At 34.5% G+C, this 17,375-nt stretch overlaps 1 protein-coding gene across 1 annotated transcript in view; it reads left to right on the top strand.

Annotated features, from left to right (window-relative positions):
• Positions 1-9,252, top strand: part of LOC149065514 (INO80 complex subunit D-like) — a 140,416-nt gene extending 131,164 nt beyond the window's left edge. The window contains exon 12 of the mRNA XM_089253729.1: positions 5,207-9,252. Within this exon, the coding sequence (XP_089109855.1) occupies positions 5,207-6,210 (1,004 nt within the window). The 3' untranslated portion in view covers positions 6,211-9,252. The remainder of the gene's footprint in view (positions 1-5,206) is intronic.
• The last annotated feature ends 8,123 nt before the right edge of the window (positions 9,253-17,375 follow it).

The raw sequence follows: 17,375 nt of genomic DNA, 5'->3' as shown, positions 1-17,375 counted from the left end.
GTAAAAAAAATTCAAAATTTAATCGTTAAAATAAATTTATTTTTGAAATTATCGATCTTGGGAGCTCATGAGACATTCATTGGTGTTTTTGGTTTGGTTAACCAAGTAAATTCTGAAACGAACTCTATCACTGGGTAAGCAAAATATTTGGACTCAAGTCACAGAAGCCCTGATTCCTGCCTTGCCCAGGACCTGTTCGTGTCTAAGTCAGGCTCCGCTTAGCTGCCATTTATTTTTCAAATCAGCAGAGTTACTGCGATATTATATAGGTCCATATTTTAAGAAAATGTAATTTTACATTATTTCAAGCGCAGGTCTCTCACTTCTTTCTTGATTAAAACTGGCAAGCATAGGGGGGAATTGCAATTGACTCTCTCTCTCTCTCTCTTTGTTTTCTTCTACATATAATTCCGAATGACATAATCATTCTAAATATTTACCATTGTTTTATGAACATATCTGAAATCTCGTTAAGATTGTAATGAAATTCAACCCTTTCAACTCAAACATTAAAAGGGAAAAAATTCGGATGAAACCACGCTAATTAAACGTAAAAATACAATAAAAAATCCTTTCAGAGAGATGATTGATTATATAATTGAGTAATACTATTAATATAGAATGCAAAAAAAACCAATGATGTTCACTAAAAATTCCCGGAAATTCATTGGAGTTTATTTCCGTGTATTTTTAACGAATATCGTTGGTTTTTTGCGTTCTACATTGCTAAAAAGGTAATTCCATCATACTATTAATATAATACTATACTTAAGAATGAGTCGATTAAGAATGAATTTCGAATTGAGTAGAATCACTCTACAAAGATCGTATGAAAATGCATCATTTTCTTTCAAGGAAAAATACTACATAAGTCACCGTAAAAAAAAAATTCAAGTCAAAAAAATAAATTTTAATAAATTTTCTACTAAACCGACACCATTGCGAGAAGAAATTTCTATCATCCGATGCTGAAGGAGTGTGTACCCCCCCCCCCCCCATATTCTTCGCAATATTCGCACGAGAAACGATGCTTGTTTGCGGAGATAGTACCAAAATTTCCCTTTTATCCTTATTGTCATAATCAGTGCGGTTATGAATAGCGCTCTTGATAAGCATTAATAGATAGCATAGGCATGGAAACCTAGAAGCTGAGGCCCTTTGAGCCCCTCTCCCCAATACAATTTTTAAGGGGGTACTGAGCGCCCCCCCCCCCAATTAATTTCTAAAAATTAAATGCAATGCACGTTCTCTCTGTCCTGCGTACTCGCTTGAGTCTCGTGTATACGTGACAGCAAGCAACTTCATGACTTTCCCCCCACAATATTTTTTTCATGTCGGCGCCTCTGATAGATAGTAGTACTGCCCAAGTGGGGCTTACTTAAGTCATGAAAATCGGTCAATATAAGAGGATTTAGTACACTGAAGAGCCAAAAAAACTGGTTCACCTGCCTAATATCATGTAGGGCCCCCGCGAGCCCTCAGAAGTGCTGCAACACGACGTGGCATGGACTCGACTAATGTCTGAAGTAGTGCTGGAAGTAATTCACACCATGAATCCTGCAGGGCTGACCATAAATCTGTAGGAGTAAGAGGGGGTGGAGATCTCTTCTGAACAGCACGTTGCAAGGCATCCCAGATATGTTCAATAATGTGCATGTCTGGGAATTTAGGTGGCCAGCGGAAGTGTCTAAAGTCAGAAGAGTGTTCCTGGAGCCACTTTGTAGCAATTCTGGACGTGTGGGGTGTCGCATTGTCCTGCTGAAATTGTCCAAGTCCGTCGGAATGCACAATGGACATGAATGGGTGCAGGTGATCAGACAGGATGCTTACGTACCTGTCACCTGTCAGAGTCGTATCTAGACGTATCAGGGGCCCCATATCAAGCCAACTGCACACGCCCTATACCATCACAGAGCCTCCACTAGCTTGAACAGTCCTCTGTTGACATGTAGGGTCCATGGATTCATGAGGTTGTCTCCATACCCGTACATATCCATCAGCTCGAAGCAATTGGAACCGAGACTGGTCAGACCAGGCAACGTGTTTCCAGTCCTCAACAGTCCAATGTCGGTGTTGTCGGGCCCAGGCGAGGTGTAAAGCTTTGTGTCTTGCAGTCATTAAGGGTACACAAGTGGGCCTTCGGCTCTGAAAGTCTGTATCGATGATGTTTCGGTGAATGGTTCACACACTGACACTTGTTGATGGCCCAGCATTGAAATCTGCAGCAATTTGCGGAAGGGTTGCACGTCTGTCACGTTTAATGATTCTCGTCAGTCGTCGTTGGTCCCGTTCTTGCATGATCTTTTTCTGGCCGCAGCGATGTCATAGATTTAATTTTTTGCCGGATTCCCGATATTCACGGCACACTCGTGAAATGGTCGTATGTGAAAATCCAAATTTCATCGCTACCTCAGAGATGCTATGTCCCATCTCTCGTGCGCCGACTATAACACCACGTTCAAACTCACTTAAATCTCGATAACCTGCCATTGTAGCAGCAGTAATCGATCTAACAACTATGCCAGACACTTGTTGTGTTATATAGACATTGCCGACCGCAGCGCCATAGTCTGATTGGTTCCATATCTCTTTATTTGCGTATGCATGCCTGTACTAGTTTCTTTTTTGGCTCTTCAGTTTAATATGAAAATTTTGATGAAAAAAAAATACATTATTGTACTTACGGCGTGGATTCAACAAACATCTTTTTCCGCATTACATTAATTTCTTTTCGGACACCATCGAAATTACAAATACAAACACAAGGGCCTCAAGAGGCAAATCACCCAACGAGGTGGCTGAAGCTAATATGCATGTTTGAAATGGGTCCATCCGTTGTGTAACAAACACTTTAGATATGTGACTGTTTTGCACCAAAGTTCAAGACTGCTCGTCTGTAATTCATATTTTGGTACTTCCACACACGTTATCTTTGGGTTTAAGTAATTCACAAATTTGAACGAATACATTACAAAAATTTTCTATTACAAAGTTCCTCAAAGTGAGCGTCGGGGTTCCTAGTGGTGTCGTGACGAGCTGCTGACCATTGATGTTTGTGTCTGTTCCGTTCCCAAGCGGTTCTTTTATAAAAAAAAACCCAGCATGCAAAAAGGCCATAGTCGTAGGTGAATGAACAGTGATGCTAAAATTATGCCCCCACCCGCATCCTGCCTCAGGGTCCCGAGGCTAGGCTCTTTTCAGGCCACAATCTGTATTGAATTTATGAAGTGAAAAAAGAATTGACGAGAATCGTCTCGGGGCCATGAAACCAGCTGCACTTTTTTGGGGGACGATAGCTCCAATAATAAATAGTCATTAGCAAAACCAGTCATTCCCAGATGGTGGTGAAATCTGCGACAGAAGGCAATTACAGTTACAATACAACTGGAATGTACAGCGCATATTCAAGGGGGGGGGGGAACACTTTAGCTCTGCTTCCTTAACAGATAAAATAAGTAAAACTACTGTGTGCAAATATTCTTAGTTTTTTTTTTCGCCCATAGGCACGGATATTTACGAAGGCTTTCTTCGGAAAAGGGTCCCAGCCTTCGAAAACTTATTTTTTCCTCTCGTCCTCGCATCGCCCCCTTATGCCCATTCGTAGCCCCCCAATCGCGTCTGTAGCTGGTATCGCCCCCTTGAATAGTCCCATCGCCCACTTTGGGAAACACTGGTATATAATTTGAAAAATTAATAATTTTTATCATTTCAGTAATGCATGCTTTAGCAGTGACAGATAAAATACTTCAGAAAAAAAATTTAAATGGACTAATTTGTGAAAGAAATTTATTTATTATTATTATTATTAATTATTCTGTTTCAAGAATTTTCCCCAGTAATTTATGAAAGTAGTCCTTCCAGAGAATATTCTCAAGGTATATGTATTATATGTAGGTATATATTATATGTAACTATATTATAATATCCACACTTTTTTCACCAGGAAAAGAATGAAAGGCCTTTCCTGGAAATGCCATTAAAAGGATTAGCTGGCCAAGAGATTTCAAACATTCATTCTTCATATGTATGAACCTTGTCCCAATGCATAAAGGGACCCATCATAGAGAACAAAGAAACAAAGTATTGTTGAAATACCCATGGACAATGTGGAAAAAGTCTTATAACTTTTTACACACAGGCAATTGTAAAAACCAGTTGTGGTAAAGAGACAAAAATCAGTCGACTTAAGCAGAATTAAGCCAAACATGTGTCGAGTTAGTTTCTCCTACATTGAAATTAGTTTGATCATTTTTGTCACACCATGGTCATTTTCTGCACACAAGGGCTAATTAGACCGGGACCTACAATTTATTGCAGTCCAAATGGCAGGCTTGTTTTTTATACTCATCGAGAGGTTGGTGTTCTAACCCCTCGATGGGGGACTCTCTGCGGTAGCAATTTTTTGTTGCAGTCAAGTCGCCATTTTTTTGTTGTACCTCCGTGTCAGGAAAGTTTTCTGACAAGGACGAACCAGGTATCGAACTCATGACACCTCTAAACATCGTTTGGTACTTTAGACAAGCATCTTATCGATCGGGCTACTGCGCCCCATTGAAATTAGTACCAACAAGGGAATAATAGATGTCGATATCCAGATAGTAGAGTTATCGAGCTTCCACTGTAGTTTAGCTTTGCAGCTAGACATTGTATATTTTAGCATATGTAGATGACAACTCTATTCAGAGGTTGCCATCAAAAAAATTATTGAGAATCTATTTCTGGTTTAGAAATGAACTCTTGAAGTAGTCATACTTCCTGTTGATGTATTTAAAAAATCTCTTGGAATATTTTTAATTGGTGTAATTTCAACAAAATATCCAATATCAAAATGGAATTCAAAGCACATCAAGGTGCGTGCAAAAATGAGTTAATGATAAAAGTTTTATAATCTTTTATTTTTAAAATGAAATTCTATAATTTTTTTCGTTACAGAATTTTTCACAGAATTCTGATACATAAACATGAACGATATGACCCAAATTATAAATTGATTATAGTGAATATAAAGACTAAATCTTAAATATGAAAGTATTATTGCCTGAAATAAATATTCTATTATTAATTTCTTTATATGGCGAAAGCATTTCACAAGTATTTGAATGCAGTCTATTTTTATGTAAGCAATTATAGAATAATGTTATGAATTTCTATTTATGCTCAAGTGCTATTTTCTTTTATTTGAACATTTTGATCACTGCTCTTCTAGAAACAAGAAATGGAGAGTATTTTCCTAGTAAAGAAGAAACTGAAGAATTAGAGAGAGCTCTTGCTGCTGTTTCCAAAGACGTCCATTTAGCCAAGGTATCCCTAGCAAAGCTCTCATCTGGTTCAGGACCTGATCTTGAAGAATTAGAACAGTCCATTGATATCCATGGAAGTTTATTAGGTGCTGAAAATTTAACAAGTGCAATTGATGAAAATGCTTTTCCTGAACTAAGCAACAGTTTAAATGTCATAACTAGTAGCTTTTCTACAAGTGATCTCAGCTCCATTTCTCAGGCATTATCTGGTATTGCTACTGAGAATATTGATCAAAGCCATCTTCCAGCTGCATCAGACAGACACTTAACTCAGAATTCTATTACAACTGTGCCTCTTATGACATCAGATGTTGCCCATCCCCATGTGCTCAATGGCCGTACTGCTGTTGCAGGTCTCCATCCACTTCATGTGGACCCTAGTTGTGCTACCCACCTATTGGATAATGGTTTAAATCCAGGTATAACAGATGGGACTTCTGATGGTCGACTCATTAGTACAAGCCATCTTGCTACTTTACTCTTTGGTCTTAATCAAGCGTCCACAACTACCCTTTCTCAAACTTCATTTGCTAATAGCAGTAATATAACTGAGGATTCTGGTCTGGTGTCTACATCAGGAGGCCTTACATCTTCACATTGGCTGCTCAACTCTTCATCAGATCAGGTTCTCTCCCTCTCGCATATGCCATATCAAAATGGTTTCATTGTGAGTTCACAAGCAGCAACTTCATATACTGGTTCTCCTTTATTGGCTTCAGTTGCGAAATATCCTTTACAATCTCTCAGTGCAGAAGTTTCTTTAGTTTCCAGCAGTTCTCCATTGGTTGCTTCCAGCTGTAGTGAAAGTGCTGCCGAACAGCCAATATCCAACATTAACTTGTCTAGCAGACCTGTATCATTAAAAACAAATAGTACTACAACAGTGATAGCACAAGAAGGGGCTTCCTAGCAGTCATAAAATAGCGAGGTTTCAGTCCTCGCTTTTTATGTAGAATTGCATTTAGTTGTACACATTGTATGTATGTTTCTGTGAAGTGATTTGAAGCTGTCAACGATGGTGTCTGATGTGAAAATTTGTGTGCTGTTTCATATGGTTGTGCGCACTTATGGTTAGCATGTGGCTCAATAAATGAGTATCTCTGTTAATTGTATACCGAAGTTTGCCTTGCTTAATTAACAAGCAAGGATAGTCTGTAAAGTAAGTTTTTGAAAGTGATTTTATTTTGTAAATGCCCAGATTATCTGATTTTTTTGACTGCTTATGTTTGTTTTTTGTCCTACAAAGTTTAATGTTCTCAATGTCATGTACAATTAAGAATGCTAATGCTCTACCAAATTTTATTTTGTTGTACAGTTCATTTTGCATGCTAATAATTTTTATAAGAGTTCTCTAATATATTTGTATAAATATCTATAAAGTGTAATAAGTTATGTTTTTCTTTATTTTTCTTAAATTATTTCAATATTGGAGATTTGTACATTGGGTTATCGGCTATATATATTTAAAGTTTATGGTCATGATTATCTCTCACATGCAGCCTGATAATAACTCAGTCTTTTTGATAGTGATCAAAATGAATTTTCTTTGTCATAAAATTGAATCACTTCATCATGACTTATGCAATGTGTCACGCTAGATTAAAATTTCAAAGTATTGTATGGAATTTTATATTTTTTATGATTTTATTCCTTTTTGATGATGTCAACAAACCCTTTATGCGAACATTAATGTTGCATTTTCAGTGTTATGTAAAAGCCATAGAAATAACTTTTATAGAATTTCTGTTATTTGATGGGGTTTTGGGTAATAATTACTTGAGCATATGTACAATTAATTTATATGGTCTGTATCAGGGATTTCACACTTTTATGTTTTATCACTATATTCTATATTACTCATCCCTAAAATATCTTGCTGTTGTCACTTGGCATACACTTTGGGAATCACTGGTTTATATAATTATTTTATGCCAACACTCTCTCTCCAATTTGTACATGCAAAATTGTTATAATATGACAGTAATAGGGCAAACAATTTTTAAAAAAATCTACCTAAATTTATTAAATTTGCAAGAGTGTTTATATAAACACTTATTTTTGTAACTTTCAAAATTTTGACAATTGTATTTTTTATATCCATCAGAATATTTGTATTATCTTGATTGTATCAGCTTTCTTTGGTATTTTAAATTTGTGGTCGAAACTGATAATCATGCAAAAAATGTGACTACTTCTAATTTTTTTCTCGAGTAAATGAGCATTATTAGGTCAGACTTGCAACTATATACACCCCGTATATTCTGGAAAGTACTTCTATTTTTCTTTTGCCTTTTAATAAATTACAACCAGACCTGCTCATTGCAAGCGCAAATACAACAAATTTCCACATATAACAAATAAGTTTTCTCTTCCATCAAATTTTTTGTTTCTCTATTTCTACTTTGATCACTTATAACTGATTATATGATGAAAGTAACTAATTTAAAAGTCTGCATGTAAATAATTTTTGAACTGGTTTTCAATCATGCATCATTTTTTATTCTCCTCAATCTTATTTACAAATCTTATCTGAAATACTTCGCCACAATTGATAACACAGTAGCTACTCGGTTATCTGACTCTCACTTATCCAGATTTTTCTCTCACTGATTAAGATGAAGATGTTAATGAAGGCAAAAAGGGACTATGCAAACTAGTAAATAAGCAGCAGTGGTAGTTTTGAGTGATTTTCAAAAGGCATTGCTTGATTAGTGCAAGAATAACATTGTGACTTACACATCAGAAATAATATGTTGGAAACTTGGTGATACAACTGTAAAGCTTAGCATGACCACATTTTCTATATGTCTGTTCAATGTATATTTGATTTTAATTAGTATAGATCAGTGTTTTCCAAAGTGAGCAATATCACCTCCTGGGGGAGGGGGGGGGAAGGTGATTGAAGCTATGGGTGTAGCATGGAATCCTATGGATTTGCTTTAGTTGGGGGCAATGAGAGAAAAAAAAATTCTGAAAAAGGGAGCGATGGAACAAAATAAACTTTGGTATAGATCAGTGGTTCTCAACCAGTGTTCCGTGTGCACTCTCCAGGGACTCCGCGGCCGCTCAAGGAAAATAAAGAAAACAGTAAATTTGAAAAACATAATATAAATATTTTTAAATAATAAAAGTAAATCTGTAACTCTGACGAATAAATAAAAAATAGGCCTACAGGGCTCTACCAAAAAAAAAAAAATCCGAAAGGGCTCCTCAAGTCAAAAAAGGCAAGAACTACTGGTATAAATGATACCAGGCTTTCAAATTATGCATATTTAATTATCTGGAAATTTTCATTTACAGACAATAGCTTGTTCGAATTACATCAGATAATCAAGGTTTTACTGAACTTTTTTTCTCTTTTGATTGTCAACTTAGTTTTGGCTTTGCACAACCTGTTCAAGATTTCTTTAGACATTTTATACTGTTATTTGTGCTACAAGAACTGTGAAATGTCTCTTTGCTTTTCTTTTTCTCATGATTTTCTTTTTCAAATCTTATTTTGCTTGAAGGAAATCTTGCTATAAAGGGTTTCCTCCATAAGAATCTGACTGTTGAAACACCTTTAGCTCACAAATACAAATACAAACGCCACAACAGGTAAAATGCCCAATGAGGTGGCTGAGAAAAAGATTCCCATAATGTGTGCTTTCATTAGTTACTTCCCACGTGTGCTTTCATTAGTTAGCTTCAATAGTTACTTGTGTAAAACTATTTTGCATGAAGTAACTTTATATAAGAATGGATGTTTTGCATTGCCTTACAAATTGAAGCTATTCTGTTAGTTGAAATAACATAATATAAAGTACTGAAGAAATTCAGTGTTCAGCAGAATTCATAACTTATGATTTTGAAAAGTGTAGAGGATTAAAAATAGTTTTTGTATAAAATTAGTGAATTTTTGAGAAAAAGTTTCCCTAGATGAAATGGAACATCAGAGAGAATGAAAAGATGTATAAACACATATTTTGAATAATGTATTTATTCAATTAAATTTTTATTCCTTTATGTTTTTTAATAGCACAGTTATACTTTAGATTATGAATAACTTGTTTTATGAGTGTTCTGCAAGATAACAAATTTTGACTTGATGAACTAGAAATATCTGGTAATAAGAGTAATACATATACCAAAGGTTCCTATATGAAGACTAATCTATAGGAGATTTTTTTTGCATATTCATGTGTGCTGCCAAGTGTTACGTGATCACAACTAAAACGCTGACAATTCATTTTCTCTCACTGTGAGTAAAGCCATCTTAAGGCGTTCAGAAGCTGGGCCCAAGCATTTTTTGGGGCTCTTTTAATATTTCAATTTATGAGGAAGCCAAATTAAAAATATATATTATATGCATATTAATTGAAACCTTCAACAGTTTAAGGGCCCTTGCACAACCCCCATGAAACACTTTCATTCTCTGTTGTGTATCAATGCAAAGTCTGCTCTTTTGCATCATTCTGAAGATACAAAAACCTTCAATATATTTCTTATGGGGAAGTTTACTTTAATATACGAGTGATTTTGATTATGCAAGCACATTTACAGAGGAAATTATGCTTGTGAGTTCCACTGTGTTGATTTCAAAACATCATTTCCCTTTATCAGGATATTCAGTTTTATTCAATCTAAAGAAATCATTGACAGAACTATGGAACTAATCTGTCAGATATGATGTGATTCCTAGATTGAAGTCAATCACAGGCAAAGACTTCATTACAGATATAGTAAAAGTTTCCAAGAAAATTCTGGGTTATTCATTGTTTTCTTTTGACCACAGGAACAAAGTACAGAGATTTCTGTTTACATGGATATGACTTTAGCTCAAAGATGTCACTTTTTCTCCTGTTTAAGAATTCTTGAGAATCTGGTGTTTGGCTTTACTAAAACTCCTTCTTAAAAATCTTTTAAGCAGTTTCCACAGCTCTTGTGCTTCATTCTAGTCCTTTAAAAGTACTAAATATATACTTCATGCTGAAGTAAAATATTATCTTTATTTTCTTTGTTTTAGAATGTTGTTATAAATAATGAAAACATGTATGAAATCTTGGAAAAAAGGAAGAACAAAAAAGTTATACAAGTATATATTCAGTCTGACTCGCCTATTATGAAATTTTATGTACAAAAAATTTATCATTTCTCTTATATTTGATATTTCTCACCTATGTTTTTTCTATTGCATATAACCAGTTTCAGTGACACCAAGTCTGTAGCAAGTTTTCCAAAGGGTCTAGCACCAATGTTATTTCTCCATTGTGTTCCTTCCTTCTTATCTACTGAGTTGCCTTATTACAATGCATTGATGGAATTGGTATTTTTTTTACCCCCAGAAGATGTCAGTATTTGTTTTAGCTTTCCTAAACTAGTCATAAGTCTTTCATGGTTATTTCACTTTCTTTTTTTACAAAATGTAATAGGAAGTGCTCTCTTGTATAATCCTTTTTGCTTCATAATTTTATTTTTTCAAGTACAGTTGAGCGTCGATTATCAAGGCTAATGGTGGGAAAGTGATTAAGGATTACCAAAAAACATGGTTAAACCACTGGGAGTGAGAAAATAATTAAAAATTACAAAATAGCAAAAAGTATCTATTGTGCCTGTTTAGAATGGCTGTCCAGTGTATATATTTATACTCGTGTGAAAAATTCAAATTTAAAAAAATCCTTATTTATACTCAGTTACATAGCCACACTACTAATTGACAGAGCTACACTGATAGCAGAAACATAGTAGAGAACATCAATTATGCGGGCTAGTGGTGGAGAAGGTGAGCACAGATAGCCAAAAATACACAGTTATTCTTTTCCTGTGACCCATTTTGCAGTGTTCTAAAATGTGCAATGAGAATGACGCAAATGGGGAATAGCACTGGTCCAGCCGATGAGACATGTGGTCACATGACCACATATGAAGTTATACCATCCTTATTTCAGTTGTAAAAAAGGCAATATATACATTTCAACTAACACTCCCTATACATGAGAAGCTTTTCCCTAGCATCACCTGTACATCTTCAAATGTTCATTGCCCCAGAGCAATGTTTAGTTCTTATGTGTGCCTATGGAGGCTGCCGTTTCAATGCGTTGACATAGTACCTCACCTCAGAGCATAGGTAGGGGTGTTCTGTAAAAGAATGCAGAAATCTAGCAGATCTATGAAATGGAAATGTTTGTTTTCATACCACCTTCACAAAATCTTAGATATCCAAAAAAAACAACATGGATAGGGAAAAGCCAAACATAAACTAAAATTTTTGTAGCATGGTTAATCCACGTTCAGATAATCGAGATTCTGCTGTACTGATTTATATGCAAGAAACTTTGGTGCAGAAACTGGATAAGGATTTTCTGAAGAATCTGACTGTTGAAACATTTATAGTGCACATTTGCTTCTCATTAGTTACACTTTGGCATTTGTTGTGATCATGCATGATCAATGTTAACTTTGTGAAAGATATTTTTATGGATTATGCTGACTCAAACCTTAGGAAGATATGTTAGTTGTCTCTCCCAGGAATCAAGCACTGATCCTCTTGCATACTTGACAAATGTGCTACCTATACACCAGAGACACAACCTTCCTTTCTTCATAAAGTCAGGTTCACGATGGACCAATATGATAAGCGATACAACTGGCATTGACATGGATTGTATCATTGTAGTATCGGTCCAGTGTGAACCTAAACTAACATTCATTAATAGTGTTGTCCTCAGTGGAGATATTGTGGCCTCCCTTAACTACAGCAAAGGCCATGTGGCAACAGTAAAGAGAATACTTCCTATACTGTCTATATAAAGTTTGTGTTGGCATAACAACCAGAAAATTTTTTCCTAATTCACACTGAAGTGCCAAAAGTCATGGGATACTTCTTAATACTGCTGCATTTTTCGACGGGTAAAAGGAGATCCCTCACAATATTAAAAGGTATCCTATGACTTCAGTGCTGAAGTGCCAAAAGTCATGGGATACCTCTTAATATCATGTGGACCTCCTTTTACCCAGCAAAGTGCAGCAATATTAAGAGGTATCCCATGATGTTTGGTACTTCAGTGTATTGGGGCCAAGAAAATAACATCTCACAATGTTAACTTTGTTAACTCTGCGTATCTAAATATCTAAATGCCAAAAGGCATGCATTGATTCAAGAATTGAAGCCATACAGTTGGTTGAAATAATAAAGTGTCAACTGTGGAAGAAATTATCACGTAGTCTTCATGACCCTTCATTTTGAAAAACGTATCAAAAGAGATAGTGCTTTGTTTTGTATATCTTTTCTTTCAGAAAGCATATACCCAATAATATGCTTATTTGATTGTGTGCGATTTCAATTAAAATTTAATTTCCATAATTTTTTTAATATTTCATTTCTGTTTATTTAAAAAAATTACTTGTGAAAAAATTGTATACCCTGCATGAAAATCCTGTTCAATTTCTGCTGAGCACATTCCTTTACAAGCCAGATGGATATAACAAAGTTTGCATACAACAAATATATATACTTTTTTTGGTTTTGACTTTGTTATAAGTGGGTCTGACTGTAACCTATTTTTTTTCCTCATGAAAAAATATTTTTTTTGAATAGTTGTATTCACATATATCATTGTCAACATCTACTATAAAATAAAATTTTACCTAGTTTACTGTAGAAACGTAAAGTACTTGAGAAAGAGAGGTTTGAATTTTTTTTTTTTTTAAATACTTTGTATTTCTTCTGTTTATCAGGGATTTTTTATATGTTCTGTTGTCAGAAGTGATATTCCTAACTTTTAACTGATTAACTTCTTTATTGTTTTCTACTTTACCATATGCTGTCATGAATTGTGTATTTGGTAGTGATGCGTGGTCAGGCTGCAACAAAGTGAGCATAATCATTGAACAAAACATATCTTTAAAAAATTACTATGGTTGGCTCTTTTATGCAGATTTGGTAACTGCTGTATTCCAGGCTATATCTTTATGCCATTCAAATGAACAAAAAAAATTATTTGCCTCTTGTACTGATTCAAATAGAATTGATTGTGCCTTTTTAAAGAGAGATTATTAGTCTGTCATATTGTACCTGAAAAGTAAAGGAAAGCATCAATCACATGAACTTTTATGTACATGAAAAATATTCTTGCAGTATTATTTCAATCTCTTTTTCTTATTTTTAGCATTTTAGTTTAAAGTGATGTTATCATTACATTTATATCATCTGCTGAATGAATTTGTGTTTGCTGCGCCAATAATTATATAGAATTATCTTATTTCCCTATATGAATTTGATTTTCTGCTCATAAAAATGAAAAAATCTGTTTACTAAAATTTTATATGTTAAAATTATTTTTAATGATAATACGTAACAGACTTCCCACACACACATACACATAATTTTACTCATGTTTGATATAAGTTTTTTATTCTACACTCATTCAAGTTCAAATAACATCCTTCATTATATAATTGCCAAATTCGTCTGGTAATTCAGATCTTCAGATGATGAGAGAAAAATTACAAGTGTGAAAACATTAAATTTAAGGAGTTTTTTTATTTGGATTACAATAAAGTCATTGTATGAGAATTGTATCAAATATTTATCCTTTTTTCAGCTGTTAATTTAACTTTTACTTCCAGTTCTACTATCTTTCAATTATATAAAAATATGCATATAAAATAATTTATTAATATATATTCCTGTGCTACACTGCAATACTTTGATCTAATTTGAATGTATTTGTTAAGGTATGGTAATTTTATGTGAGACAAAATTTCAAACAGCAGCTCTTTTAGCTCTGGACTAGCTCTTTAAAAAGCTCTACAAATGTTTTTCTAAGTTATCAATTTTAATTTTTAGGAAAATTTAAATAGTTTGTGACCAATTTAAAAATTAGATCAAACCTTGTTATAAGTTAACAACTTTACAGTGTTCTAGACAAATTGATTGAAATTATATTTAATCTCTTATAGTGTCAAGTGCTCCTTGTTTATATTTAAGGTCCTTTTCAAGCAATTATAATGTTCTTTTCATTTAGAAGAAGCCATGTCTTCATTAAGGGATTTTACCTGATTTCTGCATTGTCTCATTACTTGTGACCTGCTGTTTCTGAAGGGCATTAACAATATTTATTACTACTATTATCCCCAAAGCAGAATATGCTGAAATCTGCGACATATGTGGCAGAACAATCTGGAAGAATTTTTAGAAAGGTGTAGAAAACACTATTAAGGGAATTTTTACCGCAGAACATTTCCAGTCAGCTGTGGGTTTGTTGCAGAACAATGCAAAACATTCAGCTTTGGGGATTACTATTTACTTCTTCCTTTAAAAACAGCGTCCATTATGTGCCAAAACATACGGCAGGATTTTCTACTTTTTTGCTTGCTGCTTTTGTTTGGATTTATTGTTTAACAGCAATTTCTCCCTGAAGGAAAGAGACTTTTTTTTCCTTGATATTATTCTGAGGTGAACTTGGAAAGAGAAAAGCCAACTAGTCTTCACCAGGAATCAAACCCTGGTCGTCCTGCAATCCAAGCAAGCATTCTATCCATATACACCACAGGAGAAACGATTTTTCTCTCACGTTCTGTGTCGTGATGCACTAAAGTAAAGGCTTCAGTAATCTCCTGTAATTCAGCAAGTTCCCCCCCCCCCCCAGTAACAAAAATAAGGTAATCTCATTCTTGGTACTGCTGCCACCTGGGGCCACATCTGAAGTTAATGAAGGTTACTAAAGCCTCTACTTCAGTGCATCATGCCACAGTGGGTGGAATAATGTGAGAAAGTTCTTATCAGTATGGATAGTGTGCTTGCCCGGATTGTAAGACGACCGGGGTTTGAATCCCAGCAGAGACCACTTGACTTTTCTTTTCAAGTTCACCTCCGCATAATATTCAGAAAAAAGTTTGTTTCTTTCACATGTTGGGCTGAGAAAATCATCTCTGAATTTCTCTGTTATCCTTAATTTAAGTCAACTTGCCTTTGTATGGTCAGTTTTCTATAGAGTAAATTTTGACTAATCTGTCAAACAAAAGTGAGTGATAGACTATCCCAAGGGCAGCATAAAACACAATAGCAACTCTGTTCTATCTCTAATTTTCAAGTTATAGTGAATAGAAAGGAAATGTGGCAAATCTGAAAAAAACTGAATTTATGAAGTTCCTGAAAGACCTACACACACAAACTAAACACATATTTGGAAAGAGCAGAGAAAATCCTATAGTATGGCACTATTTACATCAGAATATCTGGATTTAATGGCAACCTACAAGCACTATGAGATTGAAGTGCAAAATCGAATTGTCACCAAAATTTTTAACTGCCAATTCTGCAAACATCTTTCTGGCTACAATCAATCAAATGTACTGAAAACATGGCCATTCCACCAGCTTTCAAGTGAGCCTAAAATAAACCATATCTGTGGTCTGACAGGAGCAGAAACATTCAGAATTGGTGATTATGGATTTTGGCGAGAATTTGATTTTGCAGGAAAATCCTACAGGTGACACCACCTTTATCAGGATATCTGGATTTAATAGTGAGCTACAAACATTGAGAGATTGGTGAAGTGTAAAATCATATTCAAGTTTTTTAACAACTGACTGTTGCGAAGATGAATATTTTGAAAGAGAAATTTCAACTGCCTTTTCGGGAATCGAACCCACGTCCTTTCACTTTCCAGGTGAACGCCCTAGGACGTGGGTTCGATTCCCCGCAAAGGCAGTTGAATTTTCTCTCTCCAAATATTCTTCGCAACACTCAGTTGATAAAATACCTTGTATGGATAGCGGAGAGTAACATTATCCTTTCATAAAATCATATTGTTGTCAAAATCTGTAACACTCAATTCTGCATGTTCACCAAATATGTACTCTGACGAACACTGATTTCAGTGATGTATTAACAATTAAAGGGCTAAATTTCTCCTGAACTAGAACACTGGTATGACTTATTATAGGCTCTTTTGAAAGCTGGTGGAATGGACACATTTTTGGTAAATTTGATGGATTGTAGCTAGAAGGGTGTTTGCAGAATTGGCGGTTACAGATTTTGATGGCAATTCTATTTTGCACTTTGCCAATCTCTCAGCACTTGTAGCTTGCCATTAAATCCAGATATTCTGATGAAAATTATGTGATACTATAGGATTTTTTCTGCTCTATCCAAACATATGTTCAGTTTGTGTGTTGGTCTTTCGGGAACTTCAAATATTTAGGGTTTTTAAGATTTGACACATTTTTCACTTCTATCCACCATAACTCCAAAATAGTTAGAGATATTATAGAGTCACTCTGGTGTTTTATGGTCCACTCGGGCTCACCTGTCACCCACTTTCATTTCGCAGATTAGTTGAAATTCACTAATTCATAGTCTTAAAATTTGACTATTTTGAATTCCTTTTACTCTTAAATTTAGTTTTTTTATGAGTTTACTCAATTTTTCATTAGTTCTATAGATATAAAATGAAATGCATAAACAATAGAAGAAGATTTTCTCAGAGTAAAAGGGTAAATACTGACTATGTTTGTGTGCAAGTTCATTCTTTTCTCAACATTTCCAGAAGCTTGAACTTGCACCAAAACTGGCAATTAATCGGAAGAAATTCTCTTTCTATTGATGACAACTACGAAAATCTGGTATCAGTTGCATGATCATCAATCACACTTTCTTTTACTTTGAGAGAATTCTAATTTTATTCTACTAAAATCTGTTGTTAGATTTCAAAGAAACTACAGAAAATGTGTATATTCTTAAAAATATTGGTTCATAACAACTCTTACTTATCCAGTTTTTTATTAGAGATTATGATTTTCATCAGCTATCAGTTGTATTAATCTATAAATATACACCAAAGCACATAATTCTCCTCGTCATTGTTTATTTTATCTATTTTTTATTCAAGTTATTAGTTTGCAAAAAGTGCATTGATTCAGAATTCTACAGCAATAATAATATAGATTTTTTTTAATGCATCATAGTGACTATTGGATTGATAAATGTATCACATCATTGCTGATAGTGAATCACGTTATGTTGTGAAAATTGTTTTTGGTTAAATATAGGAGATCTAATTTTAGGTTTTTCGTTCAGCAAAATGTATTCAA

The sequence above is a fragment of the Pholcus phalangioides genome, unplaced genomic scaffold (assembly GCF_987345545.1).
Source record: "Pholcus phalangioides strain wild (caught in Gottingen) unplaced genomic scaffold, Ppha-v1.0 ptg000039l_1, whole genome shotgun sequence".
NCBI classification, from domain to species: domain Eukaryota; kingdom Metazoa; phylum Arthropoda; class Arachnida; order Araneae; family Pholcidae; genus Pholcus; species Pholcus phalangioides.
The sequence above is the reverse complement of the archived record's forward strand: the minus strand, read 5'-3'. Positions and strand labels throughout refer to the sequence as shown.